This window comes from Leptosomus discolor, chromosome 14 (assembly GCF_034619465.1).
Source record: "Leptosomus discolor isolate bLepDis1 chromosome 14, bLepDis1.hap2, whole genome shotgun sequence".
NCBI lineage: Eukaryota > Metazoa > Chordata > Aves > Leptosomiformes > Leptosomidae > Leptosomus > Leptosomus discolor.
This window is the reverse complement of record NC_141404.1, coordinates 16,677,291-16,701,830: the sequence shown is the minus strand read 5'-3', so window position 1 is coordinate 16,701,830 and position 24,540 is coordinate 16,677,291. Positions and strand designations below refer to the sequence as shown.

The 24,540-nt window shown below is 56.8% G+C and overlaps 2 protein-coding genes across 2 annotated transcripts; one reads left to right on the top strand and one right to left on the bottom strand.

Moving 5' to 3' along the window:
- Window positions 1-1,359: 1,359 nt before the first annotated feature.
- On the bottom strand, window positions 1,360-3,786 carry IGFALS (insulin like growth factor binding protein acid labile subunit). The gene is made up of 2 exons (XM_009959608.2): window positions 3,771-3,786; window positions 1,360-3,173 (listed from the first exon to the last, which is right to left on the bottom strand). The coding sequence occupies exons 1-2, from the start codon at window positions 3,784-3,786 to the stop codon at window positions 1,360-1,362; spliced, it is 1,830 nt and encodes a 609-aa protein (XP_009957910.1).
- A 5,511-nt stretch (window positions 3,787-9,297) lies between these two features.
- CCDC78 (coiled-coil domain containing 78) lies at window positions 9,298-23,929 on the top strand. Its single transcript, XM_086472841.1, has 15 exons — window positions 9,298-9,348; window positions 10,781-10,909; window positions 11,120-11,206; window positions 11,471-11,650; window positions 14,759-14,926; window positions 15,008-15,058; window positions 15,731-15,819; window positions 16,386-16,464; window positions 16,954-17,079; window positions 18,132-18,343; window positions 18,948-19,119; window positions 19,818-19,861; window positions 21,510-21,576; window positions 22,975-23,075; window positions 23,803-23,929. The coding sequence occupies exons 1-15, from the start codon at window positions 9,298-9,300 to the stop codon at window positions 23,927-23,929; spliced, it is 1,683 nt and encodes a 560-aa protein (XP_086328967.1).
- Window positions 23,930-24,540: the final 611 nt, after the last annotated feature.

Below are 24,540 nucleotides of genomic sequence, written 5' to 3'. Positions count from 1 at the left end.
GCTGGCCCTGGCCGTCCTTTGTGGGGTGCTTTGCCACAGCTGTTCTCCACCCCCATGCCACACGTGGAGCTCCTCCGCGTCCCCAGGTGGTTCCTGCCGTAGCGCTGTGAGTGTCCTGTTCCCTTGGACCACATTCCATGGCCCCAGAGCTGCTGCTCCCGAGGGACCTGCCCTCCTCTTGCAGGCTTGAGTTAAGCTGGGGAAGCAAATTAAGGTGGTGTCCTTGCATCTTATCTCCCTCCCACCTGGAATCTGAGCCCCTCCTGCCTTTGTGCCCTCTCCACACTTGGGACTCACCCTTGCCTGGGCTGTTTTGGGGATATGAGGAAATATCAGCTTTCCACTCACCAAACTGGATTAGAGCTGGCAGCCGTCATCTGGAGGGGAGCAGGAGGAGCATCTGTCCCCGCGCCCACAGTGAGGACTCGCACCTGACCAGGTTTCTCCCCCTGTGTGCAACTTTCCAGGAAAATTTTGCCTGACCTTTGGTCACTTCTCTGGGATTTGGAGAGCTGGGCAGCGACGCCGGAGTCCGACGGGGCTGTTGGCTTCTGCAGGATGGCTGAGCACCTCGCTCCCTCCCTGGGCGCCTGCCACCCACCCGGCGCTTGCAGAAAGCCTGCTGCTAGCTCCTCCAGCACCCTGGGGAGCCTGCGCTCCTCACCCGGTGTCTGCAAGCCCTGAGGGGCTCCGATAAGAAACCCTGGCTGGGTGCAGCACATGCTTTGGAAAAAACATACTTACAAGATGGGTTGCGATAGCTCCAAAGGTTTATTTGTCTGCTGCGATTTATCAGGTAAGTGACGTGTGCGGCGCTCTGCACCCTGCCTACACCTGCTAGTGTAAGGAATGATTAAAACAAGTCGTCTGCCCCCTTCCCTAAACCTATCGGGGAGCTCGGGGCTTTTAGGATTTTGGAGCTGCTCAGGGGCAGGAAGGTATTTTTGCTTTGTCCAGCTGGTGAGTCCTGGCCCTGGAGGCATGCCCCTCGCTCCAGGGAGGGCTCTAGGCACGGGGTGCAGCTTTCCCCCATCCCAGAGACTCAGAGATGCTCGTTCTCCTGATGGGCACCAGGAGCGGCTGCACTGACCCGAGGGCTGCTACTTAAATATTTAAGGTCTGAAATATTTCAGTTTGAAGCCTGGGGAGCTGGTGCTTATCCAGCATCGCCCGGGCACGGCTCTCCTTCCGTGGCAGCACCAAGACAGGCAGTTGGAGGCGGTGGCAAAGCTGGGCTAATCTGGGGTGGCCATAGAGCCAGAGCTCCTGCTGCTGTCCTGCGGAGCCTGGGCCAGGGAGGTGGCGGGTGAGGGTCCACGGCCAGGAAGCGACATGTTCCCTGGGAGGGGCCAGCGCTCCTCAGCAGTGAGCAAAGCTGTCCTCGGTGGTGTCACGGAGGTCCAGGCCTGCCATGGCTGGGGGATGGAGGCAGGTGAGGTTGTTGTAGGTGTAGACTGGGATGTGGGTGTCGTCCCCCTCGGCCACAGACTGCACGAAGCGTGGGACCACCACGGGGTGCTGCAGGGAGAAGTCCCGCAAGCCCTTCAGGGAGCAGTTGCAGTGCCAGTTGTTGCCACCCAGCCACAGCTGCTCCAGGGCAAAGGAAGCGCAGAGGAAGCCCACTGAGAAGGTCTCCAGCGAGTTATTCCTCAGGCTGAGGTACCGCAGGTTGGCCAGGGGGGAGATGATGGTGTTGTCCAGCATCTCCAGCCGGTTATGGGAGAGGTCGAGCCAGAAGAGTCTTTGGAGCGGGCTGAAGGTGTCCTGGGAGATCTCCAGGAGCTGGTTGGAGGAGAGGAAGAGGTACTCCAGGTTGCTCAGACCCACGAAGAGCTGGGGTGAGAGGTGGCTCAGCCTGTTGTGCTTCAGGTCGAGCTCCAGGAGCTCATGCAGTTCACTGAAGCTTTGGTCTTCGATGACAGAGATGGCATTGTGTTGCAAGAAGAGCCGCCGCAGGCTGGAGAGGCCGGAGAAGGTGTTGGCCTGGATTCTGCCAAGGCAGCTGTGCTCTAGGTGGAGGCTGTGCAACTTGGTGACCCCCTTGAAGACGTAGTTGGGGAGGACCTTGATGCAGTTTGCAGACAAATGCATTACCGCCACATTGTACAGCCCCAGGAACGCCCCTACCTTGATGTCTTGTAGCTGGTTATTGTTGAGGCTGAGGACCTCCAGCTGGCCCAGCCCATCAAAGGTCCTTTCTGCCAGGCTCCATATCCTGTTGTGCCCCAGCTGCAACTCCTCCAGGAACTGGAGGTCCTTGAAAGTCCTGGGCTTCAGGCTGGTGATGGAGTTGGTGGACAAGCGTAGGACGTGCAGGCTCAGGAGGCCCAGAAACGTGTCCTCAAACAGCGAGGTGAGACGATTGTGGGAGAGATCCAGCCACCGGAGGGACTTCATGCCCATGAAGGCACGGGGTGCGATGGCATTGATCTGGTTGTTGTTCAGGTACAGCTTCTGCAGCTTCTGCAGCTTGATGAAGATGTTGATCTTGATGCCTTTGAGTGCGTTGCCGCTCAAGTCCAGCTCCTTCAGCTCAGTAAGGCTGCAGAAGAGCTGGTGCTGGAGGTAGGGGAGCTTATTCCCAGCCAGGATCAGCTCCCTCAAGTTGGGCAAGTCGTGGAAGACCTTGTCAGGCAGGACCACGAGCGAGTTCCAGCCCAGGTTCAGATACCAGAGGTTGGAGAGTCCGGCGAACAGCCCTTCCTCCACCTTACTGAAGTGGTTGTTGTTGAGGCTGAGGGAGACGAGGTTCTGGGTGTGCAGGAAGGTGTGGGGAGCCAAGTGCTTGAGACGGTTGCGTTCGAGGTGGAGGTGGTAGAGGTTCCGCAGCCCGTGGAAGGCGTGCTGCTCCACAGCAGCCAGCTGGCTGCTCTGCAGGTCCAGAAAGTCCAGGGCCGAGAGGTTCCTGAAGGCGGTGGCCGGCAACAGGGTGAAGTTATTGCCGTCCAGCCAAAGGGCTTTGGCGTTGGGGGGCACATCCTCGGGCAGGCGCGTCAGGTTGCGGGTGCTGCAGAAGACGTTGAGCTCCTCGCTGTAGTCATCCAAGCTGCAGGCGCAAGGGCTGGGGCAGCGTGGGGGGTCTGTGTCCCCCTGGTCCTTTGGGGTGTCCCCCCCGGGGAGCTGGGAGGCGGTGGCCAGCAGCAGGGCCAGGGGGAGCAGGAGGGTGACGCCCGCTGTGCAGTGCAGAGGAAAGGGGACACTGTCAGCGTGGGGCTGTGGCTGCTCTAGGGGCCCCCCCCGCTGGGTGCCCCCCCCGATGGGGGCGGTGGAGGGGTCGGTCCCAGCCCACTGCACGCACTGGGCAGCTGCAGGAGGTTGTGGAGGCTGGATCTGCCCTTGGGAGAGGGTGTGGGATCACCCCTCACTCTTGCCCCCGCTCAGACCCCTCGGGTGCATGGACCCCCAAAATTCATCCCTTTACACGCAGCTTCTCCCTTTCATGGGGAAAAGGCCCCCAGTCCCCTCTCCTCCTTCCTCCCCTGCCACCCCCCGTTACCTTGCTCTTCCTCAGAGCCAAGGGGGTCTCAGTGCTGTGGCCTCTGTCCACCCCTGCAGCCCCTATCCAGGCTTGGGCTCTGCCCAGCTGCCTGTGAGCCCCCCCCCAGGCAGCACAGGGGCTCCCAAAATGCCTTATTAGCAGTGGAGGGGGGAGAAAAGCTAACAGTGACTTGAGTGCGAAGCCCCAACAGAATTTTAGCGTCCCTCCCTCCAACCCCCTGCCCTGCCCGTCCCTCCGGGGCTGGGTGAGCGGGCAGGTTCCCCTGCCTTACCTTTGCCTGCGCTCATGGTGGCAGGCAGGGCAGCGCTCCCTCTCTGCTCTCCGGCCCCGCCGCCTGTGCAGGGATGGATGGAGCAACCACCTTGACGCCTGTCCAGCCGCCCGCCCGGTCAGGCTTAACCCCACCGCTGCTGGGACAGGACATGGGCTCAGCCCCTGGGACAGTGGGGCTGGGGTGAGCGTCACCTGGGACGGGCTTCTTGCTTCTCTCCCCTGGTCTGTAACCGCTTTCGTGGCGGTTTGGGGAGGGGGGATGAAAGGAGATGTCCAGGAGGACTGGGGAGGGTGGTGCTGCGGGAGATGGGGTTTGTGTGGGCAGCAAGTTGGAGGGATGGAGGGAGCAGCCTTGGGGGCTGCCCCACGGCCATGCCCTGGGCTCCAGCAGCTTGGACCCTTTCCTGGGTGCCTGCCCTGCTCTGCTGGGGGTGCCCTAGGGTGAGCCCTGGCAGGGGGTCCTCACGCTGCAGCGGGACTCCAAAAACATGCGCTGGGGCTCACCACATCCACGTAGCACAGGGGCAGAGGGGTGGGGATTACCCTGAGTGGGAGATGGGCTTAAACACCTGGGATTTTATGGTGATGCAAATGGGAAATGAATTGGAAAATGGGAAAAAGCTCTTCTCCATGTGGCACTAGAAGCCTTGAGGCTGAACCCACAGCCTGCTCCTGTGGGTACATCTGCCTTGTGGGTGGAGACGGTGCTGGGAGCACCACGTGCCACTTGGGTCACTGCTTTTGTGCCACAGGGGACACAGAGAGCAAAGGCCGGGTCCTGCCGGTGCAGTGATGGCCATGAGGGTCTCCTGGTCCCTCTGCCAGCCCTGCATACAGGGGGAGATGGTGGTGGATGATGCTCTCAGGCTGGCAGATCACAATCTCTGCCTGGCAGCTCATCAAAACCACCCTGGGGAGGCTGGTGACCTCGTTTTCTGTGTCCCAGGTCGTTTCCCCACCAGTGTCCAATGCAGATTCTGCAGAAACTTTTACCAGTTTCCAGGAAAGAAAAAAAAAAAATAAAAAGCCACTTCTGCCCCAGTGAGAGGAGCCCTGGGGGCAAGTGTCTGCCAGTTCAAAAAGCCACGGCTAACCCTTCCTGTTGTCCTGGTAGCCCTGTTCCTTCCTCCAGCTGCACTGGGATGTGGCTGGCATTGTTCGCATCCACAACTCCAGGAACGAGCATCTCCCACCAGCGCTGAAGCTCTTCCCAGCCCTGCTTCCCCCTATGCTGATCCCGGTGATGGAGCAGGGATGCTCTCCACTGGTCCCGTGCCATGGGCATCCCCACCGTGCTCCTGCCTCGGCTGTCCCTATGGGAGCCTGACATCTCCCCCAGCTCTTTGCCGCTTAACTCAGGCTGTTTTAAGCAACCTCCTCACCAGCCAAAGCAGGACCGTGCCCCTGGGAAGAGGCGTTAGAGCGAGACAGCCAGGCTCCAGCCTTGCAACCCAGCTTTCCCACAAGCACTGCTTTCTCCCTTGCTTTTTGGCCCTGCACGGTGCTCTCCTCCCCCTCTATTTTAATCCTGTTTTCTGGGAAATTATAGATTGGAAGGGAGAAATGAGAGATGGAGATACATGCACCCACTAATAGGCACTAAGCACATATTGACACAAGGTGTAATCAATCTGAAAGCTAAAAAGAGCTGAACCAGCACAGGCCGGCAAGCCAAAACCCACAAAACCTCTTCGGGAAGTTTAAACGAGCCCTACCTGTGGCTGGGAGCAGGTTTATCCCTGTCTCCAGCAGCCCTCTCTCAGGGAAAACAGCAACCAAGCTGCGAAGGGAAAATAAAGAGGGTAAAGAAGCAAAGCCATTCTCAACGTGGCTGCGGTGCAGGGAGGAGCTAGACCTGCCTCCACCTTTGAGCCTCCTTGAGGGTATCTCCTCCAGACGTGTCCCCCCCACCTGCGGCAGGGGATGCCCAGAACCTGCAGCTCGGACCCTGCACACCGGGACCTTGGGCCTGCCCGGTGTCCTGTGGCACCGCAGCCACTGTGGGGACCTCATTTTGGTTCCCTACCATGGGTGTCCTCCTCCCAGCACAGCCTTGGCCAGCGCAGACCTCCCCAACTGATCCCCCCATCATTTCAGCTCCAGCAGCTAATCTTCCCGGCTGGGACCAAAGTCTGAGCTGCCCCACCTGGTTGCCATGGAGAAGGCTGTAATGGTATTAGAGGAAAAGCAGCAAACTCATAAAAAAAAGCGCACTTTTAAAACTATTTAAACTCTAAGGAATCATTACCTTCCCCAGCAAGCCTTCTGTGCCCGCAGGTCCCTCCCCAGGGACTGTCCCTTTGTGTGGGTAGGTGCCACCAGCTTCCCCAGCTGCATGGGCTGGTGGGGCTGGGGAGGGACCAACACTGGTGGCCCTGGAAGTCTGCTGGAGCTAGGGGGCCTGGTGGGACATGGGGAGCTCCCTGGTCCATCCCCACCCACCCAGGGCGAGTGGCCCTGGGGCCAGCTCTGGGGACCAGGAGGGACAGCACCAGCCCAGTTGGAGCTTGGGGAGGAGAGCAGGGATGCAAGCTGGGTGGTGGTGTCACAGCTGAGTTAGGAAGTATTTTTAGCAAATCTTACCAAAAATTGTCCTCGTCTGCAGGAGAGCCTCTCACGTTGCCAGGGCAACGGGCACTGCTGCGCCTTATTGAACCAAAAATGTGCAAGCCCCGATGCTGCCCCCTGAGAGTCAGAATGGGTGACACTGGCATCCCAGAGCTTGTGCCACTCTCTTGGGGACACCTGCAGGGCCCAAGCTCACTCCTGGTGGACATGGGCTTTGCCTGGTGCTGGCTGGCCACCCACATTTCTGGTCCTCCTTGCCCCCACCTCTTGAGCTGCATCGTTTTTCACTCAAAAAGTCCCACGTTACTGGAGATGGGGACCTGGTAGTAGTGGCAAAAGGTTTTGGCAGCTGCTGGCAAAGGTCCCCATCAGCATCACCAAGTGTTGGCTCATGCTCTGCTGTGGCGGCAGCAGGCCCGTGTGGGGAGTTGGGAAAGGCGGCCGATGCGCCAGCGGCAATTGGGGATGATCATTACCACACTGGTGGCCCATGCGGCCATGAGAAACTGTGTCACCACCACCAGTCTGGCTGAGCTGGTTGGACTGGGGAGGCGGTGACACCCCTCAGCCATGACTCAGGGTGGCCAGGGACATTCCTGGGGACACAGACCGGAAATTTCCCAACCCCTGAGTTTTTGGGGAAAAGGGGAGTCCCCAGGAGCATGGGGTTGGAGGCACAGGGAACAGCAGGAGACCCTGTCCCAGCGACGGGTGATGGAGCGAGCAGCCTGGTCCTGAGGGCACCTGGCCGGTGGGATGGGGCAGGAGTGGGGTGTGAAGGGATTGCATGACTTTGTGCTGCCTGCTGCCAGGCTGTCCCTGCCTGCTGCCGGGCTGTCCCTGCCTGCCCCATCCCAGCCCTGTGAGGAAGCACCTGGGTGACAAACGGGACATGAGCGGGCAACGGCCGTCACAGCCCAGCACACCCCTCCTCTGCTGGGCTGCATCACGATGTCCAGCAGGTCGAGGGAGGTGTTCCCCCCCCTCGGCTCCCCCCTGGAGCACACGTCCAGCTCTGGGGTGAAGCCCAAGGCAGAGCCGGACCCGTCTGAGCGGGTCCGGAGGGGAGCAGGGAAATGGCCGGGGGCTGGAGGAACCTCTCCAGAGGAGAAAGGCTGGGAGAGTTGGGGTTCTGCAGCCTGGAGAGGACTTCCTTGGAGCCTGGCGCTGCCTAGGGCCGACGGAGAGGGGTTTTTCACCAGGCCCTGCAGGGACAGGAGCAGGGGCGATGGTTCTGAACGGGAGGAGGGCGGGCTGAGGCGGGACACCAGGCAGAGGAGCGGCGTGCCCGGAGGGGCTGGGGCTGCTGCAGCCCCGGAGGCCCAAGGCCCGGCGGGACGAGGCTGGAGCAGCCGGACCCCGGGCCGGCCCAGCCGGGCACCACGGCGGCCTCCCGCCGCCAGGGGGCGCCGCCGCCCTCCCCCGGAAGCGCCCGTTGCCGTAGAAACGAGCCGCGGCTGCACTGGGCCAGGCCCGAGCCGGTGGCCAGGGGGGTGGAGGCCTGGCCGGCGCCCGCTCTGCCCGGGGCCCGCTCGCCCTGCGCCCCCCCGGCGGCCCGGCTGCACCCCAGAGGCCTCCTCCCCCCCTCAGGAAGGGCCGTGCAGGCCTCGGCCCGCGGCACCTCCCTCCACCCGCTGCGGCCTCGGGGCTCCACAGGCCTGCGGGCCCACCGGGGGACGCTCCCGCCACACCGCGCGGCCCCGACAGCTCTGTTGGGGCGTTTTTTTGCTAGATCCAGGGGGCGGAGGCGAATTCGTTTTGCTGGCCGCGGAAGGCAGATGGAGCCAGCCGCCGCGTTAACGCCGCGCTGGGCCCCGCCGAAGGGTGCGGAGAAGGCGTGAGGGCGGGCGGGTGTTCGCTCCGCTCGGGGCTGGCCTAGAGGGCCAGGGCAGCAGCAGAGCGAGGTGTGCGGCTCTGCCAAGGGCGGGCAGGCCTGGCCGGTGCTGGGGGAGAGGTGGAAATAAGCGGCGGGCATCGCTCCGGTGGGCTTCAACTGATTTCCTCCGGAGCTGCTGCAGATTTGGGGAGCGTTTTCCCATCTTAGAGCTGCATCCCGGGTGAGAGTTTCGTCCCTCAGCGCGCATGGATGGTCCAGCTGTATTAAAAGTGGCTTTGACAAGAAGAGGGAAAGAAAAATTCAGCACTGACTTGGCATTTCAGCTCTTAGTGGGGTTCACAAACCATGTAGTTTTTGTTTACTTTCTCTCTGGAGCCGTGATAAGAGATTTTGGGCTGCAATGACACCCTAAAACCTCATTCCTCTGCCCCATTTTGCTATTTGTGGTGTCGGTCAGGACAAAATTTGCTTCATATTTCCAAACCGTGGGAAAAGTTGCTGTAAATTCTGGTGCTGGTGTGGCTACCTGCCGCAGAGGCAGTTCCACCGGGGTCTCCCAAGTGCTGCAGGAGCATAAATAATGCCGTGTCTGTGTACATTAATTTGTCTTACGTTGCTGTCTGCGGCTCGGGGACCACCCAGCTTGGCCAGTGCGCTGGGGTGGCTGTTTGCCCTCCTGAATCGGGTGTCTGGGGGCCTGGGCATGCCAGGGCTGCGTGGGGCAGCTGCGTGAGGCAGCCTGCGTGTGTCCCTGGGCCGGCAGGGGCTGGGAGTGCCTGTCTTCGGGGGGCCATGGGGGGCTGCGAGCCAGAGGAGCCGGCGTGAGCTTGGGGAGCGGAGCTGTGGCTCAGCTCCTTCGTGGGTCGGAGCACCTGCCGGAGAGTTTTGAGCCACCCCCCCCTCCCCGCTGTGGGCGGTGTGTGAATTTGGCTTTCTGCTCAGCAGTGGGTGTGAAGAGACTGTGAATTCTCATCAGCACTTTCATTACCTTAATAAAATTACTTCAGGTCTGTTGAGTTCTTTTGCAGAAAAATAAGACGTAATTGCATGTTTTGTGGGCTTCTCCTTCCCTCAAGCCCCAAAAGAGGTCAGCCCCCGGGTGTCACCTCCGCGGCCGTGCATGCAATCCGCGCCGAGGGGCTGCGGGATCTTCTCCAACAGCCTGGACCAGGTGAGGAGCTGGTAGACTCTGCTCAGCATGGAGCTTCTATCAGGATGGCCCCTCTCCCTCTTTCATCCTCTTAGCTTTGACAGATACGAAGGAGCTATTCAGAGCTATGGTCTTTTTTGAACATTATATTGTCAAAGCTTTTCTTCTGTAGGAGACAAGTTCTTACCTAAACTCACCCACTCTACAGAAATAGCAGCGGTAATTAGCCCAGAATGAGGAGATTAAGAACTGCCGTTCATCTTAACCCATGGCTGCCGTTCACCAAGGCCTTCCAGCGTTGTCTGCCGTGCCTGACACTCTCTGTTACCCTCGCTCTTACATCGCGCACACTGTTCAAGCACTTTTAGCTTTGTACACACTCGGGAGTCATCCCGTTCAGGGCTGGATGGTCATTGTTTGGAGTCAGCAGCAGCGTGTAGACAAGCATAATCCAGATGTGGCACTGTCAGGGCTAATCAGAGCTTGTTTTGGTGCATGCTTTGCTTTGAAACTTTTCCACATCGCATCTGTGATGCGAAGGGATAAATAGGGGAAAGTCTTTCCTGGCACCGGCTGTGGCTTGGTCAGGGCTCAAAGTTCCTGAGGTTGGATGGCTGCTTGACACAGGAGATACAAGGACTGTAGAAATCAAGAGAAAAATGCTTGGAAACAAGTTGTTAGGTGCTACTGGAGGGTCTTGGAGAAGATGTGACTGGATTAATGGGTTAATCAGATCTTAAATTCTCTAAAGATCCCTGCAGTAGAGGTGGAGGCCTTCCCTACAGCCAGCTTTTGGGAATGGCCCATAACATAAAGGAAGTGGTGCCTCCCAGCTGGCAATATGGCTCCACTGGAGGTGTCTGCTAAGCTGCTCAATTCCAGTATCTGCTGTCTTAGGAATTCGGAAACCTCCTGACAAGCATCATTTCTCTTCCTCTGGCAGCTCCTGGGGTGGCTGTAACAATTGGCTCCACCTTAAAATCAAGGTGGATGCCGCACCCTCTAGTAACCAAAGTTGATAGCAACCTCGCTTGTGCCGGACCTCGAGGGAAAAGTTGCTGCCGTAGAGATCCTTAGGTCCTTCCTCTGCTCTTCAGTCGCTGCCTGCTCGATACCGTGCAAAGACCCTGCCCTCCGAGCACATGGATTTTGGACGTGCTGCAGAGAATGAGAACGTAAGTACTCTGGCAGAGCACGTGCGGCATCTTGCTGCACAGAAATGCAAGTTTGAAGGTCTGCAGCCCCTGCCCAAGTCAAGGAACCAGCGCTCTGCGAATGAAATCCTACTCGCAGGAGGGAAATGGCAGCTGAAAATCCCATCTACAATCTGTTCAAGCTCTGAAAAGCTGGATATGTTGTGCTTTTCCACCAGCACTGCGATGGGAGACTAGCATGGGGGAGAGGAGGGCTCTGCTGGCTGGCATCAGCTGTCGGAGCTATGGTGTGTCTCTAGGTGCAGCTACAGGATAGGAACGAGAGGCTGTACCGGCTCGGAGACCTGCAGGAGCGAGTGGGGAGGCTGGCTGGCTCCAAAGCAGATTTGTCAGCCGGAGTGGTCTTCAGTGAAGAGGAAAAACTGAAGGTAAAACAAATACTTTGGGAGCTGGAGAGAACTGAGACATGAAGCCGTATGAGGCCAGTAGATCTGCAGTGGGAAATCTGGTGGGAGTTGTTGGGGCCTCTTTCCAGGCGTGTGTGTGTTGTGCTCCCATTCCCTGGTGTGGCCTGTTGAAACAGCACGTTGGCTTTGGAATCAGTCCATGGCCTTTATAACGTCCTTTCTCTCTCCTAGATTTCCAAAGACCTCGTTGATCTCCAGATTGAGACGAACAAAATGAAGGAGCAGTATGAGACAGAGAACTTTGAACTGAAAAATATGGTACCCAGAAGTTGAAGCAGACGATTTCAGCTCTGCCAATACCTTTATCCAGAGCTGCAGTTCTTTGCTTTGCTTGGCGTGTTCTCCTGGCTTCAGCTAGAGCAATGGATTTCCCCGCCCCAATGCCCCAGATACCATGAAACTCACGTGAAGCTCATCTCTCTTTAAGTCACGGCGTGCGCCAGAACCTGTTTGGCCAAATAAATGCCTTGTGATTGCTGCCGGTCTCTGCCAGTGTCTAATTCTGTTGCCTCCCCTCTGCAGATCCTGGCCCTGGAGAACCGTGTGCTGGAGCTGGAGCTCTGCAGTGAGAAGGTCACTGGGGAGCGAGACGCCTTACAGGAACGCCTGCGTGCTCTGGAGGCCAGTCGGAAGGAGCTGGCAGAGGAGTACATCATCTTGAAAAGCAATTACCTGGCCCTAGACAAAGAACTGGACCAGGAGGTGAGGCAGGCTGTGGTGGTGGGTCTGGTGCTCTCGACTCCATCTCACACTTCCTTGCTCTGCAGACAGCTTGGCTGGCTTTGGGTGGCGTACCCACATCCCAACTCAGGTCCAGTAAGGCTGTTGGCTGTGAGGCAGGGGAGCTTGGGCATGGTTTTTTTTTCAGGGCCCAGGGATTTCATGCAACACCTTCCAGCAGGGCTTGCAGAACCTGCTCTGCTCAGCAGGGACAGTGCTGAGCCCACGCTGACCCCTGTGCTCTCCTGGGCACCCCGCTGCCAGGGTCTTTCTCTTTTCACGCCATCCCAGACCCCCATCACCAGCAGTAACGAGGAGGTCACCGCGGGGCTGGTCCGAGTGCACGTCGCAGGTCCCTCTCGGCTGCCAGCACGCTTTGTTTCCCTTTTTTCTGCATGGCTTGCGCAGGCTGCACGGGAACTGATTGGAGCTGCTCTCATTTCGTACGGCGGCGGGAAGGGGCCTGGAAGGTTTTGAGGTCAGCAAGTTTAGAAAAACGCTGAATGTAAGCATGGTTCTGGTTGTTCCTTAAAATACAGTAGATTTTCTGGTGACTGTTAACTTAGCAATAATTAGCTGAAGTGTTTTGGACCCAGATTTGTGTATTTTTTTTGGCAAAAATATCTGCTTCAATAGATGTTCCTCTCTTCCCTCCCTCTCCCCCCTCTCACTTCTCCTTCTTTTTGAATTGGATCGAATGACTGACACCCTCCTGCCTCCCTCCTCCAGCAGACAGTTTAGCCGGTTCGGCCAAATGACCCGGTTTACTGTGCTGGCCCTGTGCACAGCTGCACTGGGAGGATGTAGGGCTGGGATCGTGCTGGTTTCAGCAGTGTCCAGTCTCTCTTTATGGTGAGACCAATCTGCAGAGCTCTTGTAGAGGAGGATTTGAGAGCATGATCATCCCCTTGCAAATAAGTGAGTGAGTGACTCTTGTGAAGCTATCGTTTGTCTCCTGTGAGCCGAGAAATGGGAATTTCTTAGGAGGAGGCAAGCTCAGCTGCTCGCAGGGTGCGAACCTACCCTGTCATCCTGCTGGAGCACGAGGCAGAGCGCATGCAGCTGACTGCCAGCGAGGCAGCACGCTGCTGAGACACAGTACTGCCAAGCTCACGGAGGAATAGCTCGGCGTTCAGCAGTCTTAAGTTGCTTCTTGTCCCCAAGGGGGTGCAATATGTCAAAAGTTGGCTTTTCAAGTGGCTGATGTCTCTAAATGATGGGTTTCGTAGGTTAGCAGTGATAACACGCTGTTTTCACATGGGTCCTAGAATGTTTCAGAGGGTGAGAGCACTTGGATTCAGTTCTGTGCCTAGATGGCATCCCGAAGAAGTGGCAGAGCAGGGTCCGAAAGCTGAAGGTGAACTCCCCGGTTGTAATTGGTAGGCTGAGGGGTTTACCCCAGTTTCTTGGCACCAACTACCAAATATCCCTGCCTGGAGCGAAAGAGGCTCCAAGTTGGCAGGCTGGGACTTGTCACAGCGTGGGCCTCTTGCTCATTATTTTCCCAGTGCGGACTTTCCCAAAGGAAATGGGAAAAGCAGCCTGCGGTTCTGCCCCCTCCCCTTCCCCGCCGCTCTTCTGGGGAGACAATGAACCTTTTACACATTCCCAATTACAAGTGCTACTTGTGACCTTGCCAATATGTTGTCATGGCTGCTTGGAGCAGAAGCAGCTCGGCGAGCTCATTCACGCTCCCTCGTCCGGGAACAGTCGGAGCCTCTGAATGGCCGTGGCCCCATTGTACGGCTCGATTCGCCCGTGTCTGTCCCAGACGAAGGAGTGCGGCGGAGCTGCCCTCGCCTGTCCTGGGGGAAGCGCCTTCCAGAAGATGCCAGTCAGGCACTTTGTGCCTGTTTTCTAACTCGCTGTAAATTCTCCTTTTCGAGACTCTGACCTTTTCTCGACTCTCCGTTTCCTCCTCCTCTGCCTTTGTTCGGCAGGCTTACGCCATCTGCAGCGGCGGTACAAAAGGGAACCCAAATGGCTGCAAACTGGTTCCAGGCTGGGGTTTTCCCTGGAGCTGGGCCAGGCTTGGGAGCTCAGGGGAGGCAGCGAAGGCCATCGCCAACCTGGGACTGCCTTTCTTTCCCTAAGCTGGTACTTCTGCGCCTGTGTGACCCCCTCTGATCAAATTGTCAGGGCTGACAGCTGCAGATGGATCGTTTTCGGTTGGAGAACAAGCAGCCTGTCTCTGCGTAGCTGTCAGTTTTCACAGCTGTATATCTCACCTCTTTGTCAGCCTCTTTTCTCCTCTTCTCTCTCCCTCAGCCCACCCTGTGCTATCTTTTGATAAGCTATTCTCTCCACGGATGACTCAGATGACCTCTGCCTCCCATCCTCCCGATTCACTGCCATGGTAACAATTACTCAAGCTTGTCCCCAGTCATAAACCCCATCAAAGCTTTGTTATCTACATAGAAACCCTCCCGTGAGACATGAATTCCCCCAGTGTTCCTTCCAGATCACCTGTAACAGAGCCTTTCTCATTCAGATCCTCTTTATCTTTTGGAAATGTGTCACTTCACACCAGCATCGCTTTGAATCTCACTGCCTACACGGTGCTGTGGGCTGGCTGCTGCTGGAGGGACGCATTCAAAGGAAACTGGAATTAGCTGGGTGGCGTCAGCCTAGAATGGATGGAGATTTGGCCCTTCTCTTACGTTATGGAGCCCAGCACTGTCCAAAGCCGTTGTTTGGGGAAAGACATGCCTGAAGGGTGTTGGGAGGGGGCAGGGTTAGAGCGAGGAGGGAGGCTGGAGGTCAGGACGGAGAGGTGGTGGCAGAGCTGCGCCCAGGGCTGGGCCAGCGGTGAGACCTGTACCCGAATGCGAGGTGGGCAGAGGGAGTAAGGTTCCATGTGAATAATCGTCATGCCTGGTGATGATGCCCTGCATTTCCATGAGAATTAGAAAATCGCTGATATCTTTGGACATACGAGAGAGAACTAAAAATAAAACTTGCTTTCAGGAGGGGATGTGAGTGCCTGCCTTGGGTACACACCAAGAGCAGCGGGTATGTGCGGAACAGACAGCATGTGGAGCTGGAGAGGCAGGATTTCAGAAGCTCTTTCCTTCTTGTTTGACCTGGCAGGTCATGAAGAATGAAGAGCTCAGCCTAGAGCTGCTCAACGTGGCCAATGCCAGGAGCACCCTTGCCCACCCAGAGAGCAACCGCTCCCCCACCGTGGCCGATGAAGCCTCTGCCGAGCTGGAAAGAGTGAGAGCAATGGTGCGTCGTCTCTCTGCTCGGAAGGTGAAGGTAAGGACCTCACTGCCCTGTCGCCAGCTCCTTGGAGAACGGGATCTAACAGGCACTTTCTTCTGCCTCTTACTAAAACAGCCAGAAGCTGTAGTTGCCTCTGAACACGAGCAGCAAAAGCTGGAAGAAAATGTGAGTGTGTGGGGGATCTGCTGCTGGGTCCTTGGGGAAGCAGAGGGGGGATTTATTCTGACTGTGCCTGGCACCTCCTGATGCTCACTTGAATTCTATGGATGAGCTGATGCCTTGCTTTAATTAATTTTATTTATTTTTTAAGCTGTGCAGTTGAAAATTGAGACTAGAATAACTCTAGATCTCGTGCAGGCAAAAGCTGAGAGGGTAGGTGTGGCTACCTCACCCAGTGCCCCTGGGTGAACAGAGGCTGGAGTTTAAGAGCCAACAAGTGCAGAGGACACTTACTTGCCCATACTTGAGATAGGTGGGGGTGATAAAGCACCTGAAACTGAGAGCACAGAGATGGTGACTGCCTCCTCCCCATCTGCAGCCCATGCGAAACCAGCTTGGGCTCCGCCACCGGCTCCTGCTGGGAATCTGACTCTCAACGCAAGAATTCCCCTTGGGAGAGTGACACGTGTGCACCGCCGTGTGCCCTGTCTCCAGATCAGACATTGCTTCTGGTGTGCTACACAGCACTGGCCACTCCCAGTTAAACCTGTCCTTTCCCCAGTATGTCACTGTCAGCTGGACTTGTGCTCAGTTGGAGGATCTCCTCACGTCTGCCCGTTCACAAGTCCCTTTCTGAGCTCAGCCTCCATCTCCTCTTCCTCTTCGTTTGTCCCTCAGTTGCTTGGAAACCAAGATCACATAAAAGTGGAGCTTGAAAAACTGAAGAAAACCTACGATTTGCAGCAGCAGAAGCTGGAAGAGAGAGTGTGAGTGTTTGAGGGCACATCCTTGTGTTTGGCTGGGCATTTATGGAGCTCATGCAGCTGAATTTGATCATTGGGAGCAGGAGAGGAGGCAGCCTGCCTTTGGTGGGGTATGGGGGGGGAACTCATGATTCACCCTTGGAAGAAGTGAGGCCTGGAAGCAAAACCTGATGTTTTCAAGGCTCTTAGGAGGGTGAGCTGTCTGCTTAGAAGTCGGTGGTGGTGAGGTACCCAACTGGCCTTTGAAAATCTACCTTCTGGGACATACACAGCAAATGTGTGACAGCCCAGAGACAAATCGAGCCCCAGCCCTTACCCCCACAGTGGTTCTTCCATTGACAGACTGGGATGGGGTCGGTGTCCTGGCAATGGCTGCAGAACTAGACCCTCTGACTGGGGAGGACGTTCGCCTCTGGTAGTGAGAGCTGTGTGGCCACTGGTTGGCACACATCTAGGGGCTGGCAGCTGCTGCCGAGATATTTCTGTCACCCCGCAGTGTTTTCCTTCTCAAAGCTGGCTCTGTCGGACCTACGGAGAGGAATAAACACACCTTCTTCCCGCGTGCCCAGGATTGTGATGGGGAAGGAGCTGCAGGAGGCGAAGGGAGCGATTGGGGACACCCAGCACAAGCTGGCAGAGCAGTCGGCGGTAAGGGCAGGCTCCCTGCCAGCACCCAGGCTCCGGGACTGCTCACCCGCTCCTCCTGGATGCCATGACACTGCTTCTGGAGCTAGCAGGGGGGTGGATGTCTTGTATCCAGGTACTCTGACACATCTCCCTCGCCAGGGAGTTTGTCACACCAAGGTGCTCCTCCCTGCACAGTTTCCTTCTCCAGGGGTGCAATGCACGTGGTGGAAGGTGCTGCTTGCCACAGGCAGTGGGAGGAATTTCGTTCCCCAATCTTTAGAAAGCGTTGGTGAAATCACCGGGGTGGGGGGGAATTGCAGATGACAGAAAGTAGCAGGGGAATAGAGAATATAAACATTTCCAGTGGGCTCCTGTGAAAACCCAGGACCTTCCCAGCTCTAGGGAAGCTGAAATCTAGGGAAATGAAGTGCCCCGTCTCCTATGGAGCTTCTTAGTGCCCTTGCTTGGCCAGAGGACGAGGGCAGCAGTGAGCGTGTTTGCTGTGCCTAGGTGCTGCTCACCTCCCAGAGCCAGCTCCAAGAGGTGGAGGCAGAGAACGCCCAGCTGCAGCTCCGGCTGAAGGAGCTGAACGAGGAGTATCGCTCCCGGCTCACGCAGTACATCAAGGACGTGGCGGTGGGTACCCCCAGCCCCAGGGACGCTCCTGGCCTGGGGAAGTCTCTCCATGCTGGTGTCCTGCTTCCCCTCCTTGCCAGGCTGTGGAGCAGAGCAGGCAGTGGGGCTGGGAGAGCCGTGCTTGCAGCTGGAAGGGGGCTCCGTGCCCTTGGCTTGGCCTGGGGGAGGAGACTCCAGCCCCTCTCCTCACCCAGATTTCCTGTATGGCCACACGAAATGGTCCGTGAGTTTCTGCTGGGACTTTTCTTGGTCAGATTGAGAGATCCTCTTATTTACTACGGCTGCCATCCAGTTGGCTTCTAATCTCTATTGCCCTGACAACTTCCCCTGGCAGGCCAAGGCAATGCCACTTCTGGCTTTGTCACTGCCGCCACGGTGACTCTGCTGCTGTCCCCGCAGGGGGCTCTGCCAGCCTCTACGGTTGGCTACGGCGCCGTGGCACGCCAGTGCCTGGGACCCGCTCTGAGAGTGAGCGCCTCTGATGTACAGTAGGGCTCACAGAGCGTGGTGAGGACTCAGCACAAGGCAGGTGTTTCAGGCAGGTTCAGGCATGGATACCTGATTATATGGAGCAGTGAGACTGGGAGAAAATCCCTTTCTACCCCACTAGGTAGCAGTAAGCAGGTTTTGGCAAGGGCTTCTGTGCTGGGAGAAGGCTGGTACCAAAGGATTTGCTGTGGCGATAGATCAGGAGACTAAGCAAAGGAATTTTTACTATCAAGAACAGTTTAATTTCTAACAGAGCAATGTTAAAGCATCTCCTCGCTAGCAGAGAGAGGGGGCGCAGTGGAAAGAACACAGGACAGAAACGGTAACTCCCGACACCAACTCGCATTTCCCTGGGCGGGTCACTGAAATGGTACAGGCGCCTTCTCTGCCTTGGAGGGCCGTGGTGGAAGTTAATTAGTCTTTCCTGCTCTTCGAAAAAGGAAGATATGCCCTATCCTCTGTGCTGTTAGCACAAATATGCCGGGACCATCTCTGTGGGAAATGGGTGACATGCCTTAGGGAACAACTTGATCACCACAATTTCTTTCTCTGCACGTTTAAAGGACTACATGGACAGCAAATCCAGCAACCTGACAGGGCCTAGCAAAGCCCCAGCTGATCATGCTCCCATGAAACACTTTGTGGACAGCATGCTGAAGGATATCAAGGCTTCCTACAAGTCTCGGGAAGAGCAGCTAGCTACAGCAGCACGTGGCTACAAGAAACGCATGAAGAACTTGGTCAAGAAGCATGAGAACCTGCTGATTGCTTACAGGTAGGGCTAAGCCAGGATCTGGACTACCTCTGTGTCTTCAGCTTATTGCTAAGGACCAAGTGGAATTGCCCCACAGCACCCACCTGGCCGAGAGGGAGGCTCCCAGGTGACTCAGAGGGTCTGGAGTGCATGTTTATCTCCCTGCTCTTGACAAGCCAGGAGCGAGGTGTCTCCAGCTGCACGTCAGGGTGCTCTGGATGCCCTGGAGCTGCTCTGCACATATGTTTCTCCTGTGTAAAATTTAGGGTGAGAGATTGATTCCACGTTGGATGGTGTGGAAATGCAGAGGTACCACAAATAACTCCTGCCTCCCAGCCCGTCCCTGCAGTGCTCTCAGCTCTGCTCCACAGCTCGCTCAGCAGCTTGGGCTGTGGGAAGCAGCAGAAATTCTTGTGGCATAAAAGCCACAAATAGCTCTAGGACGAGTCCCCTCAGAAACACACCCGGGAATATTGTGCATTCTGCTGGGCTCTCCCACTTATCCTTTGCAGGTGGACTGGCTCTCCGTGGCCAGAAGCCAGCAGGTTCCCCAGCAGCAGCATAAATGCTCAGTGTTGTCACCTAACCAGAGCTGCCAGGGACTAACCCCTCTGGCACGTTACAGGCTCCAGCGAGAGCAGATCCGGGCCTTGGGCAGCAGTGCTATGGATTGTGGCCCTGCCGAGCTCCACTTCTCCATCACAGACCCAGAGCTGCTGACAAACACAACCCGGGAGCTAAACCGGCTGCGGGAGGACAAAGCAAAACTGGAGATGCAGCTACAGGAATTGCAGAAGGTGGTGGCTGGGCTGCTGGCTTTCTGCGGCGGTGAAACTGGGGGATGGTGGGGAGAGCCTCATGAATGATAGATTCAGCCCCTTCCTTAGGCGTTCCCTGAGGGTTTGCCGTGCCTGTGGCATAGGCAGGGGTAGCGCTTGCTTGCTTTCTCCTTTGGGGAAGAGACGGCATGTCCAAGCAGTCCCCTCGTTGCTTCAACCCTGCTGTGTAGGGGTGAGTTAGTTAGATCCAGGAGGCCGGGCAACCCCCTAGATTGGGGTCGCTGAGCTCTGGGAGGGCTGAGGAGGAGCTGATGTTATGGGAGAGCTGCCAGGCCGGTGGACTCATTCACTGCTGAAAGAAGAGGTGAGGGAGGGAGGACAGGATGGGGCTTTCTGTTCTTGAATGCCTTTGCCTCAGCGTGAATAGCTAACGGAGCAGGAGCCACAGTCAGAAACACACCAGTCAGCTCCACGTCCTCCCACTGGTTCTGCCTGGGCAGAAACGTGTCTCTTGATTCGCATGAGATGCATTCGTTTAAAAATTCAGAGGATGGGAGACCTAAACCTTAAGATTGTACCGCACGTCGCTTCCTCGCCAGGGCACTGGTGGCCGTTAGAGTGTTGGGAGATGTGGTGGCACTGCCAAGTGGCGGGGACTGTGGTGAGGTTGCAATGGTTTAATGCTTACGGGGATGCTGTTCTTCCTTTGCCTTCAGAAAAGACTGAGAGAAACCTCTGCCTTTCTGCTGTCTCCTGAGCAGTAAGTGCCGTTTGTTTCTCTGGATATTTGTAATTCTGAATTCTCCTGGCGGTATGGATTGAGGAGCCTTTTCGGCTTTGCTCGGGGACAGTAATAAGTGAGGAGAAAGCGAGCTGATAGGGACTCATCTGAGAAGAAAAGCCAGCTGTCACCTCAGTGCAGTGTTTCCTGCGGTGAAATGAGTTGGTCATTTGGGCCTTGATCCAAGAAAGCTCTTAAGCACATGTTTGATTTAATCATGTTTTTAGTCCCACTGATCTCTTTAGAAGCCAAAGTTAAGTGTACGCCTGAGTGCTTTGGTGGATCACAAGCCGAGGAAGGCAAGTGAAGCACTGCCTGTTTGGGATGGTCTTGTTTCTCCTCCCTCCCAATGCAGAAGCTGGGCTGGAACCCTTAGGTGACCTTGTGCTGATACCTCCCCAGCTTCCTGACATGCCCCTTATTTGCTCGTTTTTGATGGGTCTCTTTCCCCTGCCCCATTATTCTGTTGAAACTCCATCGACTGTAGCTGTGGAGAGCTGGAATAGAGTGTAGGAGAAATCTGAGCTGGGATTTTTCAACCTTTTAAAATGCGGTAGCCTAGAAAACATGTCAGGTATTTCATTAATTGCATGCCAGCACTGAGGAGTTGGTCAGTGCCTGAGCCACTAGGCTCTGGAGGAGACTCTCAGAGAAAAACTTGAGCCTTAACCAGGCTCTGCCATGTGTTCCACACAGAAAAGTCCTTGTAGTCCTTGAATAGATGCGTTGCTTTTGGCAGACTCACCACAGGAGAAAGACTAGAGCCTGAATTTTAGTGAGACATCTTGTTGTTAAGGTGGGTTTTTTCAGCTGCCCAAAGACTCTACATACTGTGTGCTGACGGGTTTGTCCACGCTGTCACCTTGTTCCTCTAGCTAGAGACACAAAGCCTGGTGTTACTGCAGCACTTCGGCTGTAATTCCTGCTGCTTCTCATCTTCATCAGCTGCGTGGCTTCCCTGTTCATTGTTCCCTTCGCTTCTGCACCCACGAAATCTCAACCATCCTTTCCCAGTGTGCCTGGGCTGGGAGGCTGCAGCCGCCAGAGGGAACTCTGGCAGCCGCAGCAGAGCCGCTCTTGAGCACAATGCATTCCTCCCTTCCTACGGCCCAAATTCCCCGAGCATCAGATGTGACCTGTATTTTCCTTGTTCACACTGGGACAGAATAGGAAGAACTTTCCCACAGCTGGGCTGCACAGGCAGCTCACCTAGCATGCCCGGCGACCAGAACGGGTGGGTTTGTGCTCCAAAACATGAAAAGCGCCAGCGTTTGGCATCGATCGCTCTCTATTTCCATCCAGTTCAGTCCTGCGGCGTCAGGTTAAGGACTCCTTCTGCGCCGAGTCCTCTGATGTATGAGCATTGATATGAACTTGGAACAAACCCAGCCGTCGCAGTGGGGAATCCCAGGTTGGCAGAAGGGCTGTGACTCTCGTGCCCAGGCACGGGGATGGCACCACAAGCCCTGAAGAAGCTTGGGGCAGCAGGAGAGAAAAGGTTCAGAGCGCTGGGGTTTGTGGTTGGATGGGCACCGGCGGTGCCCAGCCCCTGAACAGAGCTGCGTGACCTACGGATGGGCTGGATTGAAACGTCTGGGCATGATCAAAATCTCCTTTCCTCTCCCAGGCAGCTGGACAAGGAGGGCTGGGCAGAGGTCAGGAAGCAGCTCCGGGAGTTCGCACACACGACCCAGGTAAAGGTCTGGAACAGCCCGTCTGGATAAAAGCTCATCCCTTACCCGTGTGTCAGAGACATGCTGCCCCAGCTGGCTGCTGCCCAGGGGCCAATAAGCTGCTCCAGGCTGGAGCAGGGCAGCTTTCCACAGAGCCTTGATGTGGCTTTGGCCTCAGCCCCCAAAGTGACACTAACGGGGCCCCAGAGAGTGAGGTACCAAGGCTGCACTAAAAGAGGGAGAGCAGTCCTTATGGCTGCTCATCGCTGCGCGGTATTGCTCCTTCCCACATCTCAGCGCAAGCATTTAGGCATCTGTAGGACAAATGGGTCCACACTCGACCTTGTTCAAGTCTAGTCTGGATCTGAATCAGCTTCCCAGTCTGGTTCCCCCTGGGTACAAAGATATTTGTGCTGCACTGGGAAATGGGGTGGCCCAGAGTGGGGAGGAGAGCTCTCTCCATCCGCAGCGCTGCCCTACAGGCCCCATGGAAGCGTGGTGATGCTCTCCGGGAGCAGGGTCGAGGGGGGGGTTGCTGTGCGGCAGTGATGGCAGCAGTGGGAAGAAGGGTTGGTGCTGGGATCCCGACCACACTGACAGCCACACACGGGGGAAAGGGCTTTGGAAACCAAGCAGAGGTTTGGTTTTCTGGGGTAGACGAGGCTATAGATGTGCTACTGGCCCGCTTCCATGTTGTGCCTTCCTCTGTCCGCAGCGACCTAAGGAAGTGCTCCACCATTCCCTGGTCACGTAAAGCTGAGCACCTAAATGGTGTGTATCTTTGTGGCCAAAAGAAGGGAGATGCTATGACTGAGAGGCTGCAGCACTGCGCTGGGAGCAGGTCCTGCTCCTGGCTCTGCTGTGCGGCTCAGGGGCGAGATCACTCAAGCGCCACCGACTCTCCTGGTGACACAGGGACTGTGCAGTTAACCTGGGTAAGCTGGTGACCTACTGCCCGGAGGCACTGTGCGAAAACCAGATAGGTTTTTTTTTTATCTACAAGGGAAGGTCACTTCCCTTAGCAACAAACTACCAGTGGAAAGGTGGGAAAGCTGTGTCCGAGTGCCAAATCTAGCGACTGCTGGCAGTTGTTTATAAAGCTTCTAGGGCAGTAAATCATGGCTTGGCAGGTGGGGGTTACTGCCTGTCCTGGGGTGGCCCTGGCCCCCAGGCCTGCGCTCTGGGCAGGGAAGGCTGCCTGGTCAGTGGCTGATGCCCTGGAGCGGTGGTGCCTCCTCACCAGGCTCCTCTTCCCCAGCACATCGGTTTGTTTTTGGTTGCTTCTGTAGCCTGACGGCAAGCGGTGCTGGAGATGAGTGATGGGGAAGTGGTCAGTCTCACCCGGCAGAGAGGGACAGAGCAACTTCACTCCCATCTCACGGATCTCCCTGTTTTCTTCATGTTTCTTTCCTCCTCCAGGAGGACTTGGAGCAGGAGAGAAGCCAGCTGCTCACTCGGGCGATCGTGGCAGAAGAGCAGGTGTCAGAGCTGCAGGAATACGTAGAGAAGCATCTTGCAAGGTGAGCTGGTAGGATCCCCCTTCACGTGTTCCCTGCTCTGTGCTCCAAGTTTAATCTCCCAGGCTAATTGCCAGCGACATCGCCATGCCTGCCACGCTGTCAGCGCCTGACCTCGCCGCTGCCTTCCCGCAGCGCTGCCGGCATGGCTGGTGTCCCGCAGCACAGCCAGCTGTGCAGGCAGCTGCCACCATCCCTTGTTCCGCAGGGCAGGGGGGCAGTGTCTGACCTTCCCAGCCGCATGCCTCCTTCCCTGCACACTCACCCATCCTTTGGAGGAAGCTAAGAGAGGGGTTGCCTAAAATCTAAAGCCTTCCAGCAGCCCCTGATCTATGGTCCTTTCTCCCTGGCTTGTCATGCCCTGAAGCAGGGGGAACAGCTCCTTAGGCAAGGACGGGTGAGACCGAGCAGGGCGCATCTGTCGGAGCAATGGTCCGACTGGGCTTGATGTAGCTCCCCAGCCAGCTTGGCTGTGAAGCCGGGTCAGACTCGGAGGCTTGTTGCTGGTACCGTCACCCGGCAGAGCCAACAAACACCTCTTCCTCGGGAAGAGGCTGTGGCTTTCTGTCTGCTGGGGCTCGGTTCCCGGCATGGCTCAGCGCTCAGGCTCGCTGCTCCGCATTAACTGACCCTGCGCATCCTCAGCAAGCAGCAAACGCAGTGTACGTTGAAACAGGTTACTCGGGATCGTGACTACACGGGCAACGATGGTGCTGCTCCCCCATTGCAGGTACAAGCAGGAGATCCTCCGGCTGAGGAAGCTCCCTGGCAGCGAGGTGCCGCGTGTGCACAGTGCTGGGGCGGCCGATACTCGCTCCCTGTCCGGAGCCAGACGCACTATCAGCCAGGAACCGTAGCTCTCCACCCCGGTGCTGAGGAGCAGCATGAGTGGAGGAATGAGCAGGACTGAAACAGAAGCTTTCTGTTGGGTGAACCAGCTGGGATGAGTATCCTTCCCTGGCTGAGAGCTGGGAGGCACAGCGAGGGAAACCACGTGGGTGTTCTCGGTCTCAAATTCATGGCACTAAAATGAGACAAGACAACTGCGTCTCGTCTGTCCTCTGGCCCCTCAGCTGTAGGAATTCCGCTGTTCCCCGGGCACATCATGCCTCGGGACATAGGGTCAGGTTCCCAGGCAGCTTTTTACTGTGGGGCTGCAGGGCCAGGTTCCCCTTCCTGCAATAATGTTTCTCCTGGGTCAGACCTAGACCAGAGTCCAAGGGCTGACTCTGCTCCTGCCTTTGCTCTGCTCTCAGCTTCCCAGGGATAAGGCCAGTGCCGGTTCAAGCCAGACTTTGGTGTAAGGGGTTAGACAAAAGGGATGAGCTCTTCTTTTAGGGGGGAAAACCTTTTTTTTTCCCCGTGTTTGAGTGGAAAATAGAATGTTACATAAGGTGAGCTGGGCCAAACTGATCCTTCAGTGGGAGGCGAGCTGGACAAACTCCCTCCTGAGCCACCTTCAAAGGGA